At 48.8% G+C, this 25,390-nt stretch overlaps 2 protein-coding genes across 3 annotated transcripts; both read left to right on the forward strand.

Moving 5' to 3' along the window:
- Rnps1 (RNA binding protein with serine rich domain 1) lies at window positions 1-10,298 on the forward strand. Of its 2 annotated transcripts, none has more exons than XM_032912582.1 (8): window positions 1-109; window positions 3,246-3,426; window positions 3,656-3,811; window positions 5,130-5,321; window positions 6,501-6,603; window positions 6,923-7,076; window positions 8,795-8,936; window positions 9,469-10,298. In XM_032912582.1, the coding sequence occupies exons 2-8, from the start codon at window positions 3,356-3,358 to the stop codon at window positions 9,566-9,568; spliced, it is 918 nt and encodes a 305-aa protein (XP_032768473.1). In that variant the 5' UTR covers window positions 1-109; window positions 3,246-3,355; the 3' UTR covers window positions 9,569-10,298. The 2 variants fall into 2 exon arrangements, with proteins under 2 accessions (XP_032768473.1, XP_032768472.1); XM_032912581.1 differs by having other exon boundaries at window positions 71-544.
- On the forward strand, window positions 10,127-24,966 carry Eci1 (enoyl-CoA delta isomerase 1). Its single transcript, XM_032912601.1, has 7 exons — window positions 10,127-10,135; window positions 11,058-11,415; window positions 17,177-17,304; window positions 22,244-22,390; window positions 23,306-23,427; window positions 23,518-23,696; window positions 24,708-24,966. The coding sequence occupies exons 1-7, from the start codon at window positions 10,127-10,129 to the stop codon at window positions 24,872-24,874; spliced, it is 1,110 nt and encodes a 369-aa protein (XP_032768492.1). The 3' UTR covers window positions 24,875-24,966.
- The last annotated feature ends 424 nt before the right edge of the window (window positions 24,967-25,390 follow it).

Below are 25,390 nucleotides of genomic sequence, written 5' to 3' on the forward strand. Positions count from 1 at the left end.
ATCGCTGTGCGACGACGGCTGCGCCTTCCCGCTTCTCAACTCTGACGACAGAGTTGCGCCAGCGTCCGGGTCTGAGAAGAGCGGGAGGAGGTGGCGGCCTTGGGAAGATGTAAGTCGGGGTAGGAATCCGGCCGCATCCGACATTTGGGGACCTTCTGCCAGGCTTGGTGGGGCGCATCGTGGAGCCAGTTGCGTTCCGCAGCTCCGCAGTGCGGCAGAGACCCGCCAGCGAGGCGCAGAGCCCGAAGAGAGAGTGAGGTTCAGGTCGGGCGGAGTGGGAGGCGTCGAGGCCGCGGCCCGGAAGTGGTCGAGGCGGTCGCCGACGGAAGGGTGATCCCTCATCGTTTGCTCGGCCGAGACCAGTTTAGCCTGCAGGACTCCAGCAGCTGTGTGCGCCGCCGCTTCTCTTGTTTTCTCGTCAGGCTGGAGACCTAGGCTCGCCACGCCAGGCCCGACCTGAGTAGTGAGTGGAGAAAGAGGGTGGGAGGCGAGGTCGATGTATGTGACCGGAGCGGACGGTGCAGATTGCGAGCCGGCCTAAAAGGTTGGTTTCCTTTTAGATCTCTTTCCACGAGTGTTTGTCGGATCCCAATGTGCGGTTCTTAGTTCTGGGCCTTGTGGATCCGTCCTAGGGCGGACTGAGCACGGTTATGGAGCTCAGAGGGAGAGAATGTGGGAAGGTTATGGTTGATGGTAGAGAGACGTGGTATAGGCTTGCTTTCTCTACCTTGTGTTACTTCGTAGGCACTGTGTCTCAAATGTGCATTTTATATGTAGAGAGTGCTTTGAAGATTGCCAAAACGCCCTCTGCTCGAGATTTAACTATTTGTTTTCTCCTCTCTCTGGCTGTTGGACGCACACCTTTCCGGAGGATGGGAGAGGTGACCGAGGTCCTGAGCTTGTATGAACAGAAACCCTTTCTAGCATTCGACCACACCCAGCAAAGTTCGCTTATTCCATGGTTCATAATTTGTAGACCCCATGGTTTATAATTTGTGGGTTCTGCTTGTTTCATAAAGGATGTTCCGGCAGGTTGGGCTGGGGGTGCACAAGGGTAATCTCTACTTTTTGCCACTGGTATGAAGCACTTGGATAGCAACCCAAACTGAAATGTAAACGTACGGGCCAGATTTAAATGACTTAGTATAGACAACCCACAAAAACTTTAGTAACTTTGTATTGGTTTTATTACTCATTATCTTTTAAAAAGGGATTCTGGGACCCACACACTGCCTTTAATCCCAGCACTCGGGTGGCAAGTTTGGGTTTGACGCTAGCTTGATCAACCTAGGCTAGCCAGGGCTGGCTGCCTAGTGAGACCATGTCTCAAGAGAAAAAAAAACAAACAAACAGAACAGAACCTTTCATTTTGTACTGTCAATGTATATGTCAGTGGTAGAGTCCTTGTTGAGTGCACTGGACTCTGGGTTACTCCGTAGCCTTGCCAGTCCTGGAATCAACTCTGTAGACTAGGCTGGCCTTAGAGAGCCTCATTCCAGTTGTTGGGGGCGAAAAAAAAGGTTTCACAGTTTTTGTGATTTGCCTAAGAGGAAATTTAAGGATGTGCTCATGGTTCACACTCATGGACAATACTGAGCTGAACTATAACATAGTTTATTAAGCTTCGGAAATCAAATATCATTTATCACTGAGCTTTTAGCTGGGTGCCTTGCCAGGATTGATAGGTTAACTTAGCCAAGCAAGGTTTTTGGGAACCACTTGTCAGGAAAGGTGAGGCTCTAGAAATACTTCCTTGGTAGTGTGCTTTTGCGGGTTAGACACGAAGCCCCGGTTTCAGCCCCATGTAGAAAACCTATAACCCAGGTGGAGGCAGGAGATTCAGGTCATCCCACATAGAACATTTGAAGCCAGCCTGGGCTAGAGACCTTGTGTTTAATACTCAGGAGAGGACTCTGTTCCAGGACAGCAAGAGCTACATAAAAAAGACAACATTGTAAGAATACATCCCAGCGGGGTGTCATAGCACACAGTTTTAATCCCAGCATTTGGGAAGTTAAAGATCTCTGAGTTCTAGGACAGCCAGAACTACACAATAAGGAGATCCTGTCTTTTTTTAAAAAAAAAAATGTATGAATGCCACGACCAAGGTGGCCCTAGTGAAACCTGAAACACAGGCGTGCTTGCTTGTTCCAGATGATGAGAACGGGAAAAGATGTCGTAGCCCTAGAGAGAGGCTAGATAGGTAACCATTTGTCAAAGCAGGGGAGGGGAGCTGTTCTCTTGCTAGGCTTAACTCAGCAGCATTTAGAAGTGCTCTGCCTGAAATGGTGTATTCTCTCCTTACAGTTGAGGAACGTGAGAAAAAAGAGTTAAGATGTATCCTGGGGCCTTTTTGTGTTTTGCTCCCTAAGAAGAAGGCACAGGGAGAATTAGAGGTCTCCATTCCAGAACTTACTGTTACTTAAGTAATTCCTAAACCCTGTCTAGAAGATCTTAACCCATTCCAAAAATGTAAACAGTTGTGCCTACGTGGCTGATGCCTAGATCCAACAAGTCACATCTTCCCCATATTTGTTTACGGATTACCTACCTGACAGTCTTTCTTTTTCTTGCTTTTCTTTTTTTTCTTCCAGACTGGGTTCCTTTGTCACTTTGGCTGTCCTGGAACTAGCTCTAAAATCAGCCTGCCTGTTTCCCAAGTGCTGTGATTAAAGGCGTGTGCCACCACTCCCACTTGCCCATTTTAATGCTCTCCCGTGGTGTTTTGTACATTGTGTTGAATAATGTTTTGGTGCTTGTCACTCAAAGTGACATCTAATATCACTCATTGTATCTCTAGAGAACACTATGCCAATAAGACAAATATGGGTTTTTCTCCTCTGAAACTATTGTGGCGTGTAATATTTGAAAGCCATCTACAGGTGGCTCATCCTCAAACTTTGTGAGCTCTAGTGTGGGACTGGCCCTAAAACCAATATAGATAACAGCTACCTCTCCCATCTCATTAAGGAAAACAAGGAAGAGTCTTAATATGCCTGTGCCTTAGACGGGTAATGCATTCTGCATTTCTTTTTCCAATTAAAAGAAAAAAACTAAGGTGACCTCTTGTGGGGGTAGGAAAGGCCTCCATGAGGAAATGAAGACCGTCCCCTCAGTGTGCAGGCCGTGTGGACACTTGCTGTTTGCTATGCTTTCTTCTTGTGTGCTCAACTTTTTGATGCAAAGTCGATTTGATGCTTTGTCAATTCGTTTACTCTATTTAAATCCTTTTATCTTGTTACTAGGCTGCTCTTTGGCGTAAATTGCAATCGATTAGGGATCGTTTCTCAGACTCAAGTTAGAAGTGAGAGTTCAGATAAGTGAGGCCGACATTGCTGCCTTGAAGAAGGGGAGAATGGATTTATCAGGAGTGAAAAAGAAGAGCTTGCTAGGAGTCAAAGAGAATAATAAAAAGTCCAGCACTAGGTAATCCTCTGTAAGATTTTTCTAGTGCTATTTGGGGGTGCTTGCTATTTAAGGACCCTCGGAAAGGGGAGATTTTTTTTGTTGTTCTTCAGTGAGTGTCCTAATTCACAGATAATTTTGCTCTGTGATCACTTGGGGGTCTTAGTCCTTTTGGACCCCACTCCTGGGTTGTGCTGTCTCAGGGATTGATCGGGGGAGCTTGCACCTTACATTCTTTCTTACCATGCAGGGCTCCTTCTCCTACCAAACGAAAGGACCGCTCTGATGAGAAGTCCAAGGATCGATCTAAAGATAAAGGGGCCACTAAAGAGTCCAGTGAGAAGGATCGTGGCAGAGATAAGACCCGGAAGAGACGCAGTGCTTCAAGCGGAAGCAGCAGCACCAGGTAGGGCAGAGGGAACCATGTCCTCCTTCACTGTGAAGCCTTCTAAGGACTTTTCTTTGGGGGAGGGGGTGACACGAGTTTGTTATGGAGGCCAGAGATCAGCCTTGGGTGTTCAATTCCTTCCTTTGGGAGATGTGAAGAACATCTGCCCTTCCTATGTTCCCACAAACACACCTAGGTCCAGTTCATCAGAGTTCACTCTACGGAATCAGGGAGACTTTGTTAGGCTTCCAGTGCAGTAATGAGGTGGTGGGAGTGTGGATGGTAACTGCCCTGTGGTTGTGTTCCTTCTCCTCACAGTCCCTTATTTAAAACCTTTGCCTGAGACCTGGGGACCTGTAAAATTAGGGCAGAATTGCAGCTGGTTTGGAGGGGTGGCTGGATACTCAAGTGAGGATCCCTTGAACTTGTCCCTTCCAAGAGAGAAAAGCCCAGTTGAACCAAGAATGACAGCAACTCTGCTGGGACAACAATCCTGTACAACAGCTGTAGCTCCCTAAGAGCTGTCCACCTTGCTTTGATACAGGGTTTCATTGGTACCTGCAGTTGCCAGTTGAAGTGAGCTGGTCACCCAAGGGAAGACTACCTGATCTTAAATACTTTGAAAACAGTCAGGCCCTGGGGTGGGATGTTGATAAGGCCCTAACAGAGTGTGCTGATTTTGAGTTTCATTTCATTATATGTTACCTGGTCTTCTTGTTTATGGATGTGAACTCTTCTATGATACTAAGAAGTGTGATGTTTGGTAATGTATGAGTTGTTTCTCTTGCAAGTATGTATGCATTCTGAGTTGAGATTGAGCAGCTTTCGTGTAGAGCCTTTTTTTTTTTTTAATGAGTTTTGCCCGTGTCTACACATGTATACCATTTGTATACCTGGTGTCCACAGAGGCCAGAAAGGTGCATCGGGTCCCCTGAAACAGGAGTCGCAGACAGTTGTGAGCTGCCATGTGGGTGCTAGAAATCAAACCTGGTTGCTCTAACCTGCTGAGCCATTTCTTCAGCCCCTAGAGTTTTTTTTTTTTTTTTTAAGTATTATTTCATGTATGTGAGTACACCATCCCTGTTTTCAGACACCACAAAATGGCATCTGATCCCACTACAGATGGTTGTGAGCCACCATGCCTTTTCAGGATTTGAACTCAGGACCTCTGGAAGAGCAGCCAGTGCTCTTATCCGCCGAGCCATCTCTCCAGCTCCCCCCCACCCTCCCTTGGGGGGATAGTTGGAAACCTGTATCCTCTGCTGAGCAGTCAGTCTGTTGTGCAGAGATGTGACTCTTGCTCATTGACCATGTGACGCCCCCATCTCGTCCTCAGGTCCAGGTCCAGCTCGACCTCCAGCTCGGGCTCCAGCACCAGCACAGGCTCGAGCAGTGGCTCTAGCTCGTCCTCTGCGTCCAGCCGCTCAGGAAGCTCCAGCACATCCCGGAGCTCCAGTTCCAGCAGCTCCTCCGGCTCCCCAAGCCCTTCTCGGCGCAGACATGACAACAGGCGGCGTTCCCGCTCCAAGTGAGTCCAGAACGGTGCCTGCTCGTTACCATAGTTACCAGAAACACAGATGAAGGTCTCTGCTGCTGAGATTAACAGCCTGAGTTCAATCCCCAGGACCCACATGGTGGCATGAGATAATTCCCGAGGGTTGTCCTCTGACCTCCACATATGCACAGTAACACGCGAGTGGTTTGTGTGTGTCTGTGTCAAAGTGAAGTGCAGTGGTACATGCAGTATTTGTAGCAAGATGGTCAGACGTTTGAGGTCGTGGTGGGCTACGTGTGAGGCTGTCTCAAAAAGTCATGAAAGGCAGTGAATAGAAGGAGTTAGAGGGTGGGCAGGATGTGTGAGTCAGTGCGGGTGCTTGCTGCCAAGCCTATGAACAGAGTGCCCATCCTGGAATACACGAGGTGGATGCTGAGATGCTGAGAAGGGCATCTCCCACAAGTTACTCTCAGACTTCCTGTGTGTTTCCGTGGTGCATGCCCACACAGAGGAAAAGTAAAGCAGACACACATATTTGAAGGGGTCTCAGTTTGGTTTCTGAACCAGGGATAGTCTTAGTCAGTGTTCTGTTGCTGTGGAGAGACACCGTGACCAAGGCAATTCTTGCAGAGGCAAACATTTAATTGGGGCTGGCTTAGAGTTCAGAGGTTTAGTCCATTGTCAGCATGGTGGCACACAGGCAGACGTCGTGGCTGAGATTGCACATCCGTATCCAAAGGTGGCAGGAAAATTGAGAAACTGGACCTGCCTTGGGCTTTTGAAACCTAAGCTCACCTCCAGGGACACACTTCTTCCAACAAGACCATACCTCTTAATCTTTTCAAATAGTGCCCCTCCGTGATAGCTAAGCAAATACATGAGCTTATGGGACCATTTTCAGTCAAACCATAGATGATATAGGTGAACTGGTAAGAAGCTCTTCTAGAGGCTGTTGAAGCCAAGAAGGAACCTCACTGTGTGTTGCTGAAGCAGGGTCTCATTAGCAGTGCAGCTTGGCTTAAACTCCTATTCCTCCTGCCTTGGCCTCATAGGTACTGGGCTGTTGGGCATATACCAACCAATACACTCACAGCTAATATTTTTCTTTTTCAGTGCTGAGGGCCAAGTCTGGGACTTTACCCTTAGCTCCATCCCCAAACCCACTGTGCTTGGGGTATGTTGAGAATTTCTGGGTGTTTTTGTTTTTTTCAGATCCAAACCACCTAAAAGAGATGAAAAAGAGAGGAAAAGGCGGAGCCCTTCACCTAAACCCACCAAAGTGCACATTGGGAGGCTCACCAGGAATGTGACCAAGGTAAGAACCACAGATCCACAGAGGTGGTGGGGGTGTGGCTGGACACGCTGGTGTCAGGCAGCAGATGCACCTGAATGTAGTCCTTCTTTTGGAGAATGATGTATGTGCAGTCTGTGATTTGATTAGTGCTGCTACGTTTATTATTTAGTAAGTAACTGGCCTTGTTTATTAGACTTACGTCTAAGAAGTTTGACCCTGGTGACATCATCAGGTGGCAGAATGTTTTCACACTACCCGAGATTCGCTTGGTGTTTAGTGAATTCCCTTTGACCCTTAAGTTATGGATTGGCAAACAGGGGTATAACCTCTCTCTCTCTAGGATCATATCATGGAAATATTTTCTACTTACGGGAAAATTAAAATGATTGACATGCCTGTGGAAAGGATGCATCCTCATCTATCCAAAGGCTATGCGTACGTGGAATTTGAGAATCCAGATGAAGCAGAGAAGGCACTGAAACACATGGATGGAGGTCAGTGACTCTGTGCCTCCCTCCGCCCTGTCACCTCTGTCCTTGGAGAGATCTCAATGCGTATGGACCCTGAAGTAGATTTCCAAACCAGGTGGATCTTACTCAGTAGGGGTGTGTGTACCAAAAAGATGTTTTATGAAGCACTTGCCATTCTTGAAAAACCCAGCAAATATGAATACATTAGCATTTTAAGAAATCTTCAATCTGTTATAAACTGTGGATTTAATGAAGCTTTTCTCACAAAGAATATAATTGGCTTTAACTTGGGAGTATTTTCTAAATATCCTTTTTTATTTTGCCAACATTTCAGCATTTTCAGAATTGCTTTGCTGCATGGTACATACACTGACATCATACAGTATCTCTCTTAAGACTGTCCTTTAATGTTTATAAGTTTGTTAGTGGAGTGCTTTTTAAAGCACACGCACTTAGGAATGGCTTTTGATGTTCCATGTTGTTTACTAATGAGCATCGTAGGGACTGCAAAACTTGTTTTAGCGCTAGGATGTAGGGTGCTGGGGCTGAGAACTGGCAGCTTACAGTCTGGACCCTCAGTCTGTTGGGGAAAGAATCTTCAGGTGCCTGTTAAGCTTTACAGATATCTCAACAGCTTCAGGTTTTCGTGTTTTTGGTTGTTTTGTTTTGCTTTGTTTTGACGATTGCCTTTGAGTATGAGTTTTCTTTGATACGTAGCTATTTCGGGCTCCTCGAGTGTCTCAGTAGCTCAGTGTAAGTCACCTATTCCATTCTTATCAACGCCAGTCTGATGAATCACTTTTTTAATCTGCCTATCTGGAATTGGCATAGTGAGCAATTTGCTAATGAATTAAAAATTCAGGGAACTAAACATGGCTAGCGTGGTCTTCACTGGCCACTGGCTAGATGTGGTGCCCTGCAATGCTTTTCCCTGTACTGTTGAGATCATTTATAAACTTTTCCTCCCCTCTTTGGAAGTGAGTTCATAAAGAACACAGACGTTTTTTCAGTAGGTGTCCCTTTTCTTTAGCTCTGCCTGAGTTTCCCACTCTCTTTAAAAGAAGGAAATTCAAGGTCAGGTTTGGTAGCACACATCTTTAATCCCAGCAGTTTGGAGGCAGAGGCAGGTGAATTTCCGGAGTTCCACGTTGGTTTGCTCTACATAGTGAGTTCCAGGACAGCCAGAGCTATGTGGGAGACCCTGTCTTGAAAAACAGAAGGAAGCTCAGCTTTTACTGGCTCCTTCCTGACCCCGAAGAGCCCTCACTCTGCACATCGATCCTTGCTATCTTGTCACCTTGGCTGGTGTTTTGTGCCTTCTGTCCTGCACATTCTTCATAATGTTGTGGGGCTTGTCTGTCCTCTGGGAAGTTGTTCCAGTGCCTCACTTAGTGTCTCTTTTAGATCTCGTGCCCTTTTCCTGGTGTGTTTCTGGGATTGCATGCTGAACACCCGGCTTGGTGCTTCCCTAGGGTACATGGGGTTTTGTTTTTGAGACAGGGTCTCCCTACGTACTCCTAGCTGCTCTGACCTTAGTTTATAGACTAAGCTAGCTATTAAGTCTCAGGGGTCCATCTGCTCTGTCTCTACTTCTTAGATGCTGTCCTATTGGGTTTTGAGGTAGTATATGTTGCCTAAGCTAATTAAGGTTATTCCCCCTGCCTCTACCTCCTGAGTGCTGGGATTTCAGGCATGAGCGGCCATAATTAAAAATTTTATGGTTTTGTTCCCGTTTTCTACAGGACAAATTGATGGCCAAGAGATCACTGCTACTGCGGTGTTGGCACCCTGGCCTCGTCCACCGCCTCGGCGATTCAGCCCACCCAGGAGAATGCTTCCACCACCTCCCATGTGGCGTAGGTCACCCCCACGGATGAGGAGAAGGTGAGTCGGTTTGGAATTGTCCTTAACTTACCTTGCTTCTTTGTGTGATTTACAAATCTGAATGGCTGTGGTGACTTTTGGTCCTTTGGGGTCAGCATGTAGTCCTTGGGAATTGGCCAGAGAGGGGACAGTCAGAATATGTATTACTGACAGGGGATGAGTCCCCTTCAAAGGACTAGTCTAAGCAGTTGTGGGTCCCTAGAGACACTGTCTTTCATAATGTGAGACCAGGCGGGGTGGCACTCGCATTTAATACTCGCATCCAGAAGGCAGAGACGGGCAGATAGATGTCTGTGAGTGTGAGGCCAGCCTGGTCTATGGATCTGGTTCCAGAGTAGCCTGCTGTATACAGAGAAACCCTGTCTCAAAAAACCAAAACGGGGATCTGGGGGAGAGCTTTGGGGTTACACATAGCTGAGGCCATAGTTGAGGGTTGTGAACAAAAACAGGATGTCTTAGAAAGGCCAGTCTGTCCCATAGCTGTGCTGCTTGAAGATTGCACTTTTGGCTGACCAGGCTTCTCTTCCCACAGGTCTCGATCCCCAAGACGCAGGTCCCCTGTGCGAAGGAGGTCTCGATCGCCTGGCCGCCGCCGCCACAGGAGCCGATCCAGCTCCAACTCTTCCCGATAAGCAGGGACATGGATTCGCCCTCTGTAACTTATGTTCCCCACACTCAGTTTTGTCCTTTTCTCTAGCCAAACGAGGATCTGTAAGGAAGGATCCCTTACCAGGGTAGGCTTTGAAGACAGCAGTTGAGATGTTTCCTCTGCAGGAGGGTTCTGCCTTGTAGAGGTACTGTTGATTCAGGACTGTGCCCGTAGAGGTACCCTGTAGTTTTCTGGCTAGAAAGTTCGCCCCTTCAGTTCTTGATAGTCTGTTCAGTAGCAGAGCCAACTGGAACATAGGGCAGCGCACCGTTTTCCAGATGACCTAGGACCCGTCAGACAACCTGGCCAAGCCATGCTGTGCCACAGCAGTGGAAAGGACCAAGCCTCTGTCTGTTCTGTTAGGCCTGCCCATGGCCCCTGCTGAGTACCCTTCACCTTCTAGGGTTGAAACCTTTGAAGGATTCCTCCATAAATGGTTGTCTTTTCTGTCCCAGTGTCTGTTACTTTCTAAAATTGGTGAACCAGTTCTACAGGGTCCTCGTGAAACCTAGCCCCCCATTGTCACCTGCCATTCATGGTGATGTCGCAGGTTAGCCTTGGCAATGTGTGAGTTGCCTCTTTGCTTTTGTTGTACAGTCAGTACTATAAAATCTGTTTTGAGTTTTATAACTTTGTAGCATTTTAGATAAGGTTGTGTTTGTACTTGTGTAGAGTGAAAGGACTGTTGAATAAACCTAGAGTTAGAATGCAAATCGAGTGCTGTTTTCACTGTCTTAGTCCAGAACATTCACAATTTGGGATCAGAACATTCACAATTTGGGATGACCGTTCAACTAAGAACTCACTTCCACTTTAATCCCCAAAGTGGCCTTTCTAAAGCTCTCAGCCAGGAGGACTCAGCGCTTGTGTGCTTAGGGTGAGATCGCCAGTGGCTGAGAAGCTGGCTGACTGCCTGAGACTGCTGCTGCTGGGAAGATGGGAGGGACACTTCTGTCTCATACTGGTTCTGAGGCGGTGGTCGTGTCCAGTTTCTGATTTCCTACTGGCGCACCAAAGAAGTCGTCACCAAGAAGGAAGACTTAGAAACATTTAAAATGAAAGTAAAACTCTCATTGTCCCTCACTGCAGTGCCTATGCCACACAGGCCGCCGCTTGTATCTGTGCCCCTTCAGTATTGAAACAAATAAAAATACGGTATTGAGGGCACGTGACCCAGGTAGAAGGCCTCCCAGGCTGGCCCCTGTGCTGGCAAGGCAATCTGTTCTTCACCCCTTCCTCTGCAAAGGCCAGCCTGAGAGCCTGCAGCTCTGTCCAGCAGACAGCTGGCAGGAACTCAGTGAAAGCTCCCTGTGACACATACACACCCTGCCCCTGCGGGGGCCCACCACACAGGCCAGGTCCCTGGCAGGAGCTCACTAATCAGATGCCAGCAGCTGTGGGGCTGGGGGGGGGGTCTCACCCTGAACCAAGGAACTGGATCCAGGGACTGCCCAGTCCTCTCGAGGCTGCAGGCTGACTGGCTGGCTGACCTTGACCTTGTGAAGGGCGGGGCCGGTCCGAGAGGAGGAGTCTGCAACTCCAGCCTAAAAGGGAAGCCACTCCGGCTCTGTAGTCCCCACCGATATCCAAGATGGCGCTGGCTGCTGCGAGTCGCGTTCTGCTGCAGGCCGGTGCGTGGCCAGGGCGGGAGAGCTGGTGCACGGCCTCACAGAAGTCTGGGTGTGCGGGCGGCGGTGGCGAGAGTTAGGGCGTGCTTGCTAACGTGCTCCCTGCTGTCCGCAGGATCCCGCCTCGGGCTCAGGGGGGCCGTGGACAGCGCGCGGCGCTTCTCTAACAAGCGGGTGTTGGTGGAGAAGGAGGGCGAGGCAGGTGAGTGGGAGGAGGACACGGGATTACTGTCCTCGGGCTCCTAGCCCAGAAGATCAGTGTGAGATCCGGCTGACAGTGAGCGCTTTGTATTTCCAAACCAGTGAGCATAAACTCAGATTCTGTTTAAAACATAAGTACATGCCTAGTGGCTCAAATAATAGAACGCGTGAAGTTTTGGTTAAAGTTTCTAAAGTTATGGTCTGTTACCTAAACTGTTAGTTACGAATGATTATAGCTTGCTGCGGTGGCTCCTGCTTGTAAACTCAGCTAAAGTCAATCTCAGTCACATGAGACAGTGTCTCAGAAATCCGACACGAAAATGATTGGAAGTATTTTTGAATATTTTCCTAATACTGGAGTGTGGCACAGGCCCCAGCAACTATTTTCCTAGTTAATGTTGGGAGCTGTAAGTAGGGTCGCCCTCTGACCCCAACAGAACGCCTAGGAAACACCTCCCTCCACAGGCAGAGGCAGGAGGATGGTGAAGTTGAGGCCACCCTAAGCTACATAAAGAGCCTGTTTTTCCTGTGCTTTTTTTTTTTTTTTTTTAAGCGATGATGCTGGGGGTTTGGGGGGGGAGAGGGGGATTTCCCAGGACAAGTGATGATGAACTGGGGAGAAAAACCGGGGAGAAGAGGACACAGCTGGTTCTCTCCTAAGTGCACTGGAGAGAGGTACCTTAATAGTGCAAACTTTGTCTAGCATGTGTCAGGCCTTGGGTTTGATCCCAGTACCACAAACGTAAATAAGTAAAATTACTAGGGGGCTGGAGAGATGGCTCAGCGGTTAAGAGCACTGACTGCTCTTCCAAAGGTCCAGAGTTCAAATCCCAGCAACCACATGGTGGCTCTGTAATCAGACCTGATGCCCTCTTCTGGTGTGTCTGAAGACAGCCACGGTGTAATTATATACAATAAATATTTGAAAAAATACTAGAATGGGTAGAGGTAATTACTATACCATGGAAAGTCAATGGTTATACACATTACTATCGTGTGGTGTGTGTGTGTGTATGTTTATGTGTGAGTGTGTGTAAGTTTGTGTGTATGTATATGTGTGTGTGTGTGCATGTTTATGTGTGTGTGTGCATGTAAAATTTTAAGTAATAAGTAATAGAGTATATACATCCAGTAAAACAGCAAAGCAACTGGTTAACTGGTTTGATTGGTTTATTTGGGTTTATTGATCCAATGGTGCCTATATTTCAAAGGCAAAATGAAAAGACCATATGTCCCTTTAGCTTATGGGGTTTTCGTTGGTTTTGTTTGCTTTAGACGTGGTTTTATTTATCCCTGCCTGGCCGGGAACTCATTATGTCACCGAGACTGACCTTTGAACTTAACCCACCTGCCTTTACCTCCCAGAGCTGTGATCTTAAGTGTTTGGCACACTGGCTTACTTTATTTTTTTTGTACAATTTATTTTATTTATGTACATAGGTTTCGGGGATTGGTTTTTGTTTTTCTTTGTTTGTTTTGCCTGCCTGTATGTTTTCGCCTATTGTGGCCAAAAACAAAAGGATGTTAAATCCCCTGGAACCGGAGTTACAGACAGTTATAAGCTGCCAGGTAAGTACTGGGAATTGAACCCAGGTCCTCTAGAAAAGCAACCAGTATCCTTAACCACTAAGACATCTGTCTAGCTCCCTCTCGCTCCCTCTTTTAAGTCCCCAGCACATACACACCCTACAGACTGAGCATTGCTGTCACAGAAATAGTCTCTTTCCCAGCTGATACAGGGTCTTTTGACAGGGGTTCGTTCATCTTGTGTGAAGACAGGCTCTCTGGCCTGTATTGCCATTTCTCCAGTGTTGCCTGGCAGGCCCTTCCAGGGGGCACAGTCCTCAAATCAGTTGTGCCAAAAGCCAGGGGCATTTATGTTTGGTTTTAGATTCTGCTCAAATCACCATTCAAGAAGCTGTTATCTGCTATGCACCTTGCCCCAGGAAGCTGCTGACTTCTCCCATGATGACCATCTCTTCTCTCTTTTGTTAGGTCATGTTCACCTTTCGCCTGGTTACCTTTCCCCCAGTGTCCACTGCCCTGCCAGACTTCAGTTATTTTCCTTCCAACTAAACGTGAGGTGTTTGTCCTATGCAGGCCTGTAAGTGGTCCACAGTCACCTCTTCACTGAAATCAAAGGTCGTAAAGGAACCCACTTGGCACTGCGTCCTCAGCTGGCTGTGCCCCTTGTGGTTTTGGGAGTCCTTGCAGCAGGGCCAGAGGCTCGTAGGCTGAACTCGGTGGCTGCCGGTACACTGGAGATTGGCCCTCGCTTTCGCACTTAGACCACAAACAACGGACAGTGGGAGGGCACCTGACTCGGGCGTTTTCAGCTTCAGTGGCAAATGAGTCCGAGCTGAGCCCCCTCTAGAAACCTCTTTGCATATCTGGGTCTGAGAGGTTTCAGTTGCCTCTTCCTCTGAGGACTTGCTAGTACAGAAGAACTCACACATTGATGAATTAAAGACAGGGAAGATATAAGGACAGGCCGATCAATACAACCAGCCTCTTGCAAGATGTCAGAGTCACGGCACAGATCAATGGTCTCTGCAGCCGACTCCTTGGTGTCCTTTAAGGCTTAAGCCACAGTGCAGTCTGCTCCTGGCGGGAGTGACAAGCAGCTACAGTGTTGTCAGGGAAACCTTTACTCCTATCTAAAGTAGGTTCCTCGCCAGATCCTAATGTCCAGGCAGGTGAGCTGCCTTAAAATCAGATGCTCACCCGTGGATAGCAGAAAGATGGGGAGCACTCAGAGGCCTGAGGCAGGTGCCCCTCAAAGACCACCTGTTTCCCAAGCCCTTAGGACCGGGTGGCTTATGCCTGGAGAGCTGTGCAAGCTCGGCGGGTGCAGGATACAGCACACTGCACTGATTTGTAAAGAAGCCCAAAGCCATGGACGGGAAGGACTGTGCTTCCTGAAGCCTCCAGGAGGCTCTGTGCATCTTCTGGCCTTTGGTACTGCTCGCCCCTTGGTGTCCCTTTGCTTGTGGGTATTCACTCCTTTTACTGTCTGTCTGTCTCTTTGTCTGTCTCGTGTATCTATGGTGTGTGTGAATGAGGTGTACACATGTGCATGTTTTCAGCTTTATTGAGGTAGGGTCTTGGGCTGGAGAGATGGCTCCGTGGTTAAGAGCACCAACTGCTCTTCCAGAGGTCCTGAGTTCAAATCCCAGCAACCACATGGTGGCTCACAGCCATCTGTAAAAGAGATCCGATGGGTTGGGGATTTAGCTCAGTGGGCAAGGCCCTGGGTTCTGTTCTCAGCTCCGTTAAAAAAAAAAAAGGGGGTTGGGATTTAGCTCAGTGGTAGAGCGCTTGCCTAGGAAGCACAAGGCCCTGGGTTCGGGTCCCCAGCTCAAAAAAGAACCAAAAAAAAAAAAAAGGGGAGATCTGATACCCTCTTCTGGTGTATCTGAAGACAGCTACAGTGTACTTATATATAATAAATGAATAAATCTTTAAAAAAAAAAAAAAGCACTGACTGCTCTTCCAGTGGTCCTGAGTTCAAGTCCCAACATCACATCGTGGCTCAAAACCATCTGTAGTGGGATCTTGGCGCCCTCTTCTGGCACACAGGCATATATGCAGGCAGAACACTGTACATAATAAATCTTAAAAAAAGGGTTGGGGATTTAGCTCAGCAGTAGAATGCTTGCCTAGCAAGCACAAGGCCCTGGGTTCGGTCCCCAGCTCCGAAAAAAAAAGAAAGAAAAGAAAAAAAATAAATCTTAAAAAAAAAAAAGAGGCAGGGTCTCTCCCTGAACCCAGAGCTTGCAAATTCTATCCGACTTGACCTGCCTACAAAGGGCTGGACTCACCAGTGAGGGCCGTGCCTCTCCAGCCTTTATGAAGGTTCTAGGGATATGAACCTCAGGCCTTATGCTTAGATGTCAAGTGCTTTATCTACCACCCCGGGCCTCTGCCAGTGTCTTTATATGGCCTTCTTGTACCTCTCCTTGCATGAGGATAGCAGTCCTACTGAACGTAAGGCCCATTCTAATGGGACCTCATCCTGGCACACGGTTTGCTTGAGACAGGGTCTCATGTAGCCCACTGGCCTCTGTAAATGTTTCCGCTCAGGTGCAGGGGCATCCTGGGTCTTGGAAGCCAGGAACCACACAGCTCTGTGGGGGGAAGGTGTCCCAGTGGAAGAGCGTCCTGAGAAGAGCAGCTCCCGGGGAGGGGATCCCCAGCTGAGATCAGGAGCTCCCAGGAGCAGGCAGCAGGGAACTGAGCAAAAGGCAGCGTATACAGGAGATCTCGGGGTGGGACATTTCAGGGCAGAGTTTTCTGGATCGAGGATGGTGAGATTTCAAGTCCAGAGCTTCCCAGGGGGTTGGCAGGGTTTTTCACTCCCTCTAACCTGCCTCACACCCATGGGTTGGAATAGGAAGACTTTCCTGGCCACAGGCAGTTTTGGCTGAGGCACCATCCCTGTGAGCTGCTGTTGGAAGCTGGAGAGGAGGTGTCACCAACCTGGACACCTCATGGAGGACAGCTCCTAGGGTGGTTATTTTACAACGGCTGTAGGCTGAGGCAGGAAAGAAGGGGCCGGCACGGTGGGCAGCTCCCATGGCAGGAAGAGAGATGAACCACCATGAGAAACTCCTGTGAGGGCTAAGGAAGTGTCTTGGTGCCACCAACTTGACAGCTCCTGGGGTGACATTCTACTGTGGCTGCAGCTCTTGTGGCAGGCCACCCGGGGACCATAGCATCCATCTCTGTTTAACCAGAAAGGATCTTGAACTCCTGATCCTCTTACCTCTGCCTCCCACAGAGCCATCTCTCCAACCCTTTTAAGAATATTTTAAAGTTCATTCCTGAGGAGAATTTAGCCCAGCCTCCAGGTCAGGGAGTCTTTCGAGTATAATCTGGCGTTAGTAATTTTATATATTATTTTGAAATGGGGTCCTGGGCTCACTCTGCTTTTCCTACCTCAGCTCCCAGGTGCTACAAGTAAAGGTGGGTTTTTTTTGTTTGTTTGTTTCATTGCTCTGTTTTATATTTTGTTTCTGTTTATTTTTATGTTTTCTGTCTAGAAAATGAAAGCAGATTCTGTAGTTGGGGAAGGGGGTTTTTTCTGTTTTTGAGGCAGGATCTATGTAGTCCGGCTGACCTAAAACTGAAGTCTGCCTGCTCTTTTAAAGGTTAAAATTGGGGGGCTGTAGAGATGGCTCAGTGGTTAAGAGCACTGACTGCTCTTCCAGAGGTCCTGAGTTCAATTCCTAGCAACCACATGGTGGCTCACAACCATCTGTAACGGGATCTGATACCCTCTTCTGGTGTGTCTGAAGACAGCTACAGTGTACTCATATAAATAAAATAAATAATTCTTGGAACTTGCTTTGAATACCAGGCTGGCCTCAGACTCAGAGATCTGCCTCCTATCTATCTATCTATCTATCTATCTACCTCTGAGCCTCCTGGGTGTTGGGATCAAAGGTGCACACCTCCACACCCAGCCCCTGTCTGAACATTTTTGGGTATTTTTTGGGGAAGGGAGCAGTTAAGACAGGGTTTCTTTGTGTATCCCTGACTGTCCTGGAACTAGTCCTGTAGACCAGGCTCGCCTCAAACTCAGAGCTCTCCCCATCTCTGCCTCCTGAATGCTGTGATTAAAGGCTTATGCCACCACCACTTGGCCTGCCTAAACTGAGACTTCAAATTCACCAGTTCCGGTAGCCAGGCTGAGGACCAGGGGTGGGCAGGTGTGGCTTGGACTAAGCCCTTTTCGAGGATCCCCCTCTTTTCTAAACTAGGAATCGCAGTGATGAAGTTCAAGAACCCTCCAGTGAATTCCCTCAGCTTGGAGTTTCTGACAGAGTTTGTCATCAGCCTGGAGAAGCTGGAAAATGACAAGAGCGTCCGAGGTGTCATCCTCACTTCGGTACGTGCCTGTACAAGCCACGCTCACCCTCAACCCTGGCCGTGGGAGGACTGGGCGCCTGGAAGATCTGGAGCCCTCTGTCATGGGGCACTGAGTCACCAAGCAACCCTGATCACCACTGGGGACCTCTAGGACAGTTTCCTAGAAAGCTGGTTTCCAAGCACTTGCCTGGGAAAGTCTTTTTTTATTCTCCTGCTGTAATTCTTGTCTTGGAGGTTTAAAACCTGGCCTCTCTCAGCTTCTGAATTGTTTTGCTTGGCCTCAAACTAACTCTGGCAGGCTGTTCTAATTGTCTGTCTCCTTCTCATTCTTTGGCTCCTTCTGTCTTCACCCGCGTCTACCTTGTTCTCTCTTCAACCTGCGTCTGTGAAACGCTTTCAGCAAAACTGCCTCCTTCCTTTCTCCCTCTCTGAAGTAGCTCCCTTTCTCTCTTCTCATGAGGGTTGAGCATATTCTGTCAAATCTCTGATTTGTCACATTGTCTGCCACTCAATTAGACATCACTTTTAAACGTGGATGCTTCTTTCTATAGTAGTCGTTACCTTCATTGTTAGGGATTAAAGGTCTGTGCTAAGGCTGAACCACACGACAACCAGAAACAACTTTTTTTCAGTAAATAACACATTTGGGGTTCACTGTGTGACCAAACATTCTGCGACTTACCAGGTCTGGACTGTCCTCAGGAACCTGCTGAGCGATCTCCATGGGAGCTTTGCCTTCCGAGGTCATCTAGTCATTGACAGGCATGGCCAGGATCTCCCAGTCTAGCTTCCCCCCGGGGGCTGCAAGTGTCTGAGGCAGTCGTAGCAGGACATATGCCTCAAGTGCATAAGTCTACTCTTTGGGGTTTTAAGTTAGGTATCAGAGGGTAAATTCTGCCAGCTGAATTCTTGAGGGGAGCCTGGCACTGCCCACAGTGAAATCCTTACCGAGGGGAGGTTGTACAGTGGATAAGGAAGTCCGCAGAGTTTTGGTCCTTGGCCAGACTGGGCATCATCACATCCCCTACCCTTTTCAGTGTGAGGACACGAAGTCAGTCCCTTTAGTCCTGTCATGGGAGTCAGGTTCTTGTATCCCAGACTGGCCTCTACTTGTTCTATAGTCAAGGCCAGAATGCCACTGTGCCGGTCTGTGGGGCACTGAGAACCAACCCAGGCCTTGGTGGTTGCTAGGAAAGGGCTCTGCCCACTGAGAGACACACAGACACATGCACACACACATGCACACATCATCTCCTCCTCCTCTTCTCCTCTTCCTTCCCCTTCTCTTTCTCTTCCTCCTCCTCGTCCTCCTCTTCCTCCTCCTCGTCCTTTCTTCTTGGGAACGATGCTGGAGATTGAAGCTGGGGACCTCTGTACCCCGCTCCACCACTGCACCACTTCCCTCAGCCCCTATACAAGGTGGGGTGACAGTGCCACCACCTCTCTAATTAGGCTCAAAGCACAGGTGTCTCCCTGTGCTGTGTGCTACAGTAATACAGAGGCCAGACTGGTAAATGTGCAGAAGCTGACAGTCATCACACCCCAAAGGGCCGGGCTACCTAGTAGAGAGACAACCACTGCCCTGGACCATTAACTCCTGTGTTTATCACCACTGAAACTATTAGACTATTTACTGAGCCTTAGCAGTTCATCTCACAGCGGATATCGCTGCAGACCACCTTTAATGCATGTAATCGGTAGGGCTATGTTAGTACTGATAAGCATTAATCCACAAACTGCCAGTTACATTAATTTTTTTTTTTTTTTTTTTTTTTTTTTTTGGTTCTTTTTTTCGGAGCTGGGGATCGAACCCAGGGCCTTGCGCTTCCTAGGTAAGCGCTCTACCGCTGAGCTAAATCCCCAGCCCTACATTAATTACTCTTATCCCATTAACTCCTAGAATTTGCTGTGGCCCTTCTGTGTTTTTGCCCTCTTCGTTAGTCTTCATTTACATGATAACATAATGACCCTCCGAAGGCATGCATGTAACCTAAGCCAGTACCACTAACTGGAGTCCTCTTGACCCTTCTGACCTCTGGCCCAGGGTCTCAGCTAGGGTCTCCATTGCTCAGAACAGACACCATGAGCAAGGCAACTCCTATGAAGGACAACATTTAATTGGGGCTGGCTTACAGGTTCACAGATTCAGTCCATAATCATCAAGGAGGGAGCGTGGCAGCGTCCAGGCAGGCATTGTGCAGGAGGACCTGAGAGTTCTGCATCTTCCTCTCACTTCAGCCAGGAAAAAACTGACTCCTCCACCTGGGCGGAACTTTGAAGCCCACCCCCACAGTGACACACTTCCTCCAACAAGGCCACACCTCCTAATAGTGCCACTCATTCCTGGGCTGAACTTTTCTTTTTTTGCATGCATAGGCATATATGTATATGTGTATATATGATACATATGTGTATGTATCTGTGTGAATGTATGTATGTATGTGTGTACACTGTCGCTGTCTTCAGACACACCAGAAGAGGGCAGCAGATCCCATTACCTATGGTTGTGAGCCACCGCGTGGTTGCTAGGATTTGAACTCAGGACCTCTGGAAGAGCAGTCTGTGCTCTTAAACACTGAACCATCTCACCAACTCTGACAAATGTCATTTTAAAACGAGCTTCTGCTTCTGTGTCATCCAGAATACACCCTGAGAAAAGTGGAACTCGGGGGACAAAACTAGCCACTACAGGGAAGACCTGGGAGGAGTGAGCAACCAGGTACCGTGAACGACAGCTTCAAGTGAGAGTTGGATGGCTCAGTTCCCCCGAGGCCCCAGCGCAAGCCGGAACTAAAGTCCAGGGATCACAGAGTAGCAGTAAGGCTTTCTCCTGACGTGCAGTGAGTCAGCTGGGGACTTGAGTCCCAGTCACAACAGCAATAATGACTGTACCCGACAGGAAGTGGGCTGAGTATCTACATCAAGGCCTGGTGTGGATACGTAAGGAGCCCCTGTGGTAAATCCTAGAAACAAAGAGAAAGCTCACCAGAACCATTTCTATAGATCGATGGCTGTGGCTCATGGCTTAAATCCTGACTCTCAGATATAGGAGCAGAGTGCAGGAAGGACAGGCAGGCAGATCTCTGAGCTCCAGGACAGCCAGGACTACATGAGGAAACCTTGTCTCAAAAAAAAAAAAAAACAAAAAAAAAAAACAAAAAACAGGGCTGGAGAGATGGCTCAGTGGTTAAGAGCACTGACTGCTCTCCCAGAGGTCCTGAGTTCAATTCCCAGCAACCACATGGTGGCTCACAACCATCTGTAATGGGATCTGATGCCCTCTCCTGGTGTGTCTGAAGACAGCTACAGTGTACTTATATATCATTAATAAATAAATCTTTAAAAAGCAAAAACACAAGCAGAGGGAAAGGGAAGAGAATACTGGAAGTAGGACAGATCACACAAATAATGGGGCTCGGTGTTTGTTAACAGCCTGGTGGTTTTGTAGGAATGACGGTAGTGATGACGGCATCAGTTAAATGAAGGAAAAATTAGTTAAGCCATGGATGTTCCTGGGAGAGCTAGATTTCCAACTAATGGGCATCAACAGTTCAGCCAGTTCATGCTCCTGCTGTCACTGATGCCAGGAGGAAATCAGAAGCTTCTAGTACTTGTGGGAATAAGCACCAGCCTCTTTCTACAATGGCTATATTTATAGACACCAGAGGTAAGCATTTGAATGTGACTTGGAAGTCTAGAACCCATCAGATCTATCGGTGGAACCTGGAGTGCTTTACTTTTCTTCTCGTGAAATCTGACTCACGACCATCTAGATCTCCAGCCCCAGGGGACCTGACACCATGGCCTGACATCTTCAGGCACCAGGCACATACAGACAAAACACTCATACACATAAAAAATTAAAAATAAAAGTTCAATCTGCTGCTGCTGCTGACTTCCAAGTGCTGAGATAACGGACATTCGCCACCAAGACTAAGCTTTTTGTTGCTGCTACTGTTCTTCCATGTGGCCATTGTCCTGTCAGCCCTGTCCCTTCTGCCTTCCTCTGCCCATGGTGGAGATGACCCACAGGTCCATTGTTCCCAGTCTCGTTAGAAGCATCGGAGTTGGTCATGCATAGTGGTGCACACCTTTAATCTCAGCACTTGGGAGGCAGAGGCAGGTGGATCTCTGAGTTCGAGGTCAGCCTGGTCTACAAAGTAAAGTCCAGAACAGCCAGGGCCACACAGGAAGACGAAGTGTTGGCAGGGGTGGTGCTCGTGAATTAGCACCATTGAGTGTTTTAACAAAACAGAGATGCATTTCATGAAAACACTGAAATCAGACCACAAGTATTGTGCCTCAGTTCACGCCCAAGAGAAAATGGACTCAGCTACACTGTTGACTCCAGAGTCACAGAGGATGTCTGTCTGTCTGTCAGGTGCCAAGAGCATCCAGATGCTGCACCAGTGCTGCCCTTTAACACATCTACCCATGAACTGAGAAACCATGCAGAGGGACTGTCCCAAGCGGGACTTTTACCTGGAGGCTCCCCAGCCATTTCCCAGGCTTTGTTGCTGACCCTGACACAGGACTCTGCCCTCACCACTTTCCTGCAGCCCACTGTTGCTTCCTCCAGCTGTGTTCTCCCCACACCTGCTCTGGCAGCTGTGTCTGACCTGAAACTTCCCACTGAGGGCCCACGTGTGTCACTGTGTTGTCCTAGAGATCTCTTCTGCCCTAACACTTTGTTTCTGCCCCTGCTCAACCTTGGGAGTTAGATCAGAACCTGTGTCGCTAAACCTCAGGGATGACCGAACTCAGCAAGCGTGTGCTCGGTGTCTCGGCTTGGTTTGGTACCTGAGTGTCTCTGAGCGGTGCCCGCCCTTACCTGTTTCTGTGTGAAACTAGGAAAGGACATTCCAGAAAGCAGTCAGTCCTTGACACCCTCAGTTCTGGACTCCTTGGAAGCACTATCTTACCAGCCAAACATGACCCCACCCGGCTTCACCCTGCAGGAGCGCCCGGGTATCTTCTCGGCTGGCCTGGACTTGATGGAGATGTATGGCCGGAACCCAGCCCACTACGCTGAGTACTGGAAGGCTGTGCAGGAGCTGTGGCTGAGGCTCTACTTGTCCAACCTGACCTTGATATCTGCCATCAATGTGAGTGCCCCTCCCCCATGCACACACCCACAGTTCTCAGGGACCTGCCCTGGGCCAGGGGACACTCTGACCTTCCTGGGCCAACAGACACAGCAGAGAAAAGGCCAGCGCTTGGATAGCTGGAATGAGCCCTACGCAGATGTACGCTGAGGAGGTGATATTCTGTTTGCCCTTGGGAAGGTAGAGAAAGAATTGGGGCTCAACCTCAAAAAGTAGGCTTTTTGCCAGATGGGGCGATGCACACCTGCGGTTCCAGCACTCAGACAGCAGGGGCAGCCTGGTCTACACAGAGTTCCAGGACAGACAGCCAGGGATACACGGAGAAACCCAGTCTTGAAAACAAACCCAAAAATAAAAAATAGAATAAGATAACAACAACCAAGAAAAAAAGAAAAACCCAGATTCTCTGAGTGGGTTTGGCTCTGAAGATCAGAGCCATGGGGACTCAAAGTTAGGTCATAGAGAATGTGAGGGCCTGGAGAAGACACGCATGACTTGTCTCAATATGGGCCATCACAAGGAAGACACTGGCATTTTGGGGTTCCCAGGCATCCTGGTCTCACTGTACGATAACCGCTCCATAGTCTGACAGCTATGTAAAATACTTAACATCAGGTAAAAGCTGCAAAAGGAGAAGCAACTTGCTGTGCTATGAGTAATTTTTTGGCCCCCAAAAGCTGAGGAGTCATAAGCCAAAGCCTTTGAGCCTCTTCAGACCCCCCAGGTGCTGATCCGAGGTGCCAGTCGCAGCTTACAGACCTGACAGACATGCTTGACCCAGACGCCAGTGCAGAGCCATGAACTCCGATCTATCCTCAGCCCTTAGAAGCGTGGGCACCTTGTGTCCTGTCTAAGGAATATTACTGGGAACTGGAACGTCTCCTGACCGACCGATTCTCTTGCTTCTCTCCACAGGGCGCCTCTCCAGCTGGAGGCTGCCTCATGGCTCTCACCTGTGACTACAGGATAATGGCGGACAACCCCAAGTATAACATAGGATTGAATGAGAGCCTGCTGGGCATCGTTGCCCCCTTCTGGTAATACACGGGACTACACCCATACTTTGTATTTGCGTCCTGGTGGGACATGCTCTCACAACTCAGAAATGAGCAATGTCTTCATTGCAGGTTAAAAGACAACTACGTGAACACCATCGGGCACCGAGCAGCTGAGCGTGCCCTTCAACTGGGGATGCTTTTCCCACCAGCAGAGGCCCTCAAGGTGGGTTTGGTGGACGAGGTGGTACCTGAGGATCAGGTACACAGCAAGGCTCGCTCAGTGATGGCCAAGTGGTTCACCATTCCAGGTAAGGAGCAAGCAGTGGGTAGCTTTGGGGCAGGTGGTCAAGGGAAACCCTTTCTCATCCTGGTGATCCACCCTGGTGACACCAAAGGTCGTCACAAGTTGGGATCGGGAAGGAGGCTGTGCCACTGGTGTGTGTGACGCTGTGGTGCAGGAGAGACTGCTGGGGAGCAGGACTCTTACAGAAGGAGGGAGGCCGTCAGAAACACAGCTCCCACACGGCTGCATGTGGTGAAACCGCAGGGACGCCAAGGCGTTTTGGGTTGACTTTGAGACAGGGTCTCAATGTGTAGCTAAGGGTTTCCTGAAAACCTGCTTACCCCGTGTCTCCCGATCTGGAACCTGTTCCAGGGTGGAGTACAGGCACGTGCCACCAGCTCAGTCACTGAGCTTTAATGTCATCGATTTCCCAAGTTACAAAGTGTCTGGGCGGGCCTCCTTGGAGCCCTCTTCTCTTGTGGGGCCATTTGCCCGTCCCTCCAGGCACTAGCAAGCATTTACTGATTAGGAACATGTGGTCAATAATAGAATTCAGTGAAAAGGCCTATTAGTTATTTGTGGGGCTGGAGGTGAAACCCAGGGCTGCATACATGCGCTGTACCACCGACTTGTGTGCCAAGCCCTAAAAAAGCGACCTAAGAAAAGCAAATTGTAAGATCCTGTAATCCTAGCACTCAGGGGACTTAGAAGTGCTACACAGCCAAGAGCACCCTGCACCACACAGAGAGACTGTCCCGGCAACAGCAGCAGTCAACGCTCTCCTGTGGCATTCTCCTGCCTCCTCTTACCTTGCATTTATGTTGGTTTGTTTAGACGGGATTTCATATGCATCTCAGGCTGACCCTGCTGACCCTGGACTCCTAGCCCACGTTACCTGCCCAAATGCTTTCTCTCTGGTTTTCTGAACTTCCTAGGAGAGTCCATATCTCAGTACTTGAAGAACATGTGGCAAAGAGTGGGAAGTGGCCCCATGTACTCCACAGGTGGGTTTCATAAGTAACCCCATTTTCTTCAGACCATTCTCGGCAGCTGACGAAGAGCATGATGCGAAAGGCCACGGCGGACAACCTGATCAAGCAGCGAGAGGCTGACATCCAGAACTTCACCAGTTTCATCTCCAGGGACTCCATCCAGAAGTCCCTGCACATGTACTTGGAAAAGCTCAAGCAAAAGAAGGGCTGACCTAAGGCTGCCACACGGGTGTTTAGTTACACGTGCCTTCTAGGGACCCATGGTCCCAAGGATTATCAATAAGGTATTTTTCAACTTAAAAACTGTCTTAGCTCTTGTGTTCCTGACCTTTAATTGTCCTGGAGAGGTGGCTCAGTGGTTAAGAACACTAGCTGCTGTTGCAGAAGTCACAGGTTCAATTCCCAGCACCCACCTGGTGGTTCATAGCCCTCTGTAACTACAGTTCCAGGGGATTCAGTGCCCCCTCTGGCCTCCAAGGGCACTTCATATGACATGTGTGGTACACATACATACAGGCAGGCAAAGCATCCGTGTGTGTGTGTTCGCGCGTGCGTGTGTGTGCCTGTCTGTCTGTCTATCACAATAGTCCTGTTAGCTGGGTGGGGTGTGTAGGTCTCTCAGTACAGTGCTTAAATGCTATCCCAAGAGCTTGATACAAGGCAAGGTGTGGCAGATGCGCTCGTAACCACAGTACTGGGGAGGCACAAACAGGCAGATACCTAGGAC

Source organism: Rattus rattus, chromosome 9 (assembly GCF_011064425.1).
Source record: "Rattus rattus isolate New Zealand chromosome 9, Rrattus_CSIRO_v1, whole genome shotgun sequence".
NCBI classification, from domain to species: domain Eukaryota; kingdom Metazoa; phylum Chordata; class Mammalia; order Rodentia; family Muridae; genus Rattus; species Rattus rattus.

Excerpts from the sequence above, each read along its gene's own strand:
- Rnps1 (XM_032912582.1), top strand. The coding sequence starts at position 3,356 with ATGGATTTATCAGGAGTGAAAAAGAAGAGCTTGCTAGGAGTCAAAGAG. Across the intron at positions 3,427-3,655 it reads AATAAAAAGTCCAGCACTAG|GGCTCCTTCTCCTACCAAAC; the intron begins GTAATCCTCTGT and ends CTTACCATGCAG. Across the intron at positions 7,077-8,794 it reads ACTGAAACACATGGATGGAG|GACAAATTGATGGCCAAGAG; the intron begins GTCAGTGACTCT and ends CGTTTTCTACAG.
- Eci1 (XM_032912601.1), top strand. Across the intron at positions 17,305-22,243 it reads GAGGTGTCATCCTCACTTCG|GAGCGCCCGGGTATCTTCTC; the intron begins GTACGTGCCTGT and ends TTCACCCTGCAG. Across the intron at positions 22,391-23,305 it reads CCTTGATATCTGCCATCAAT|GGCGCCTCTCCAGCTGGAGG; the intron begins GTGAGTGCCCCT and ends TTCTCTCCACAG.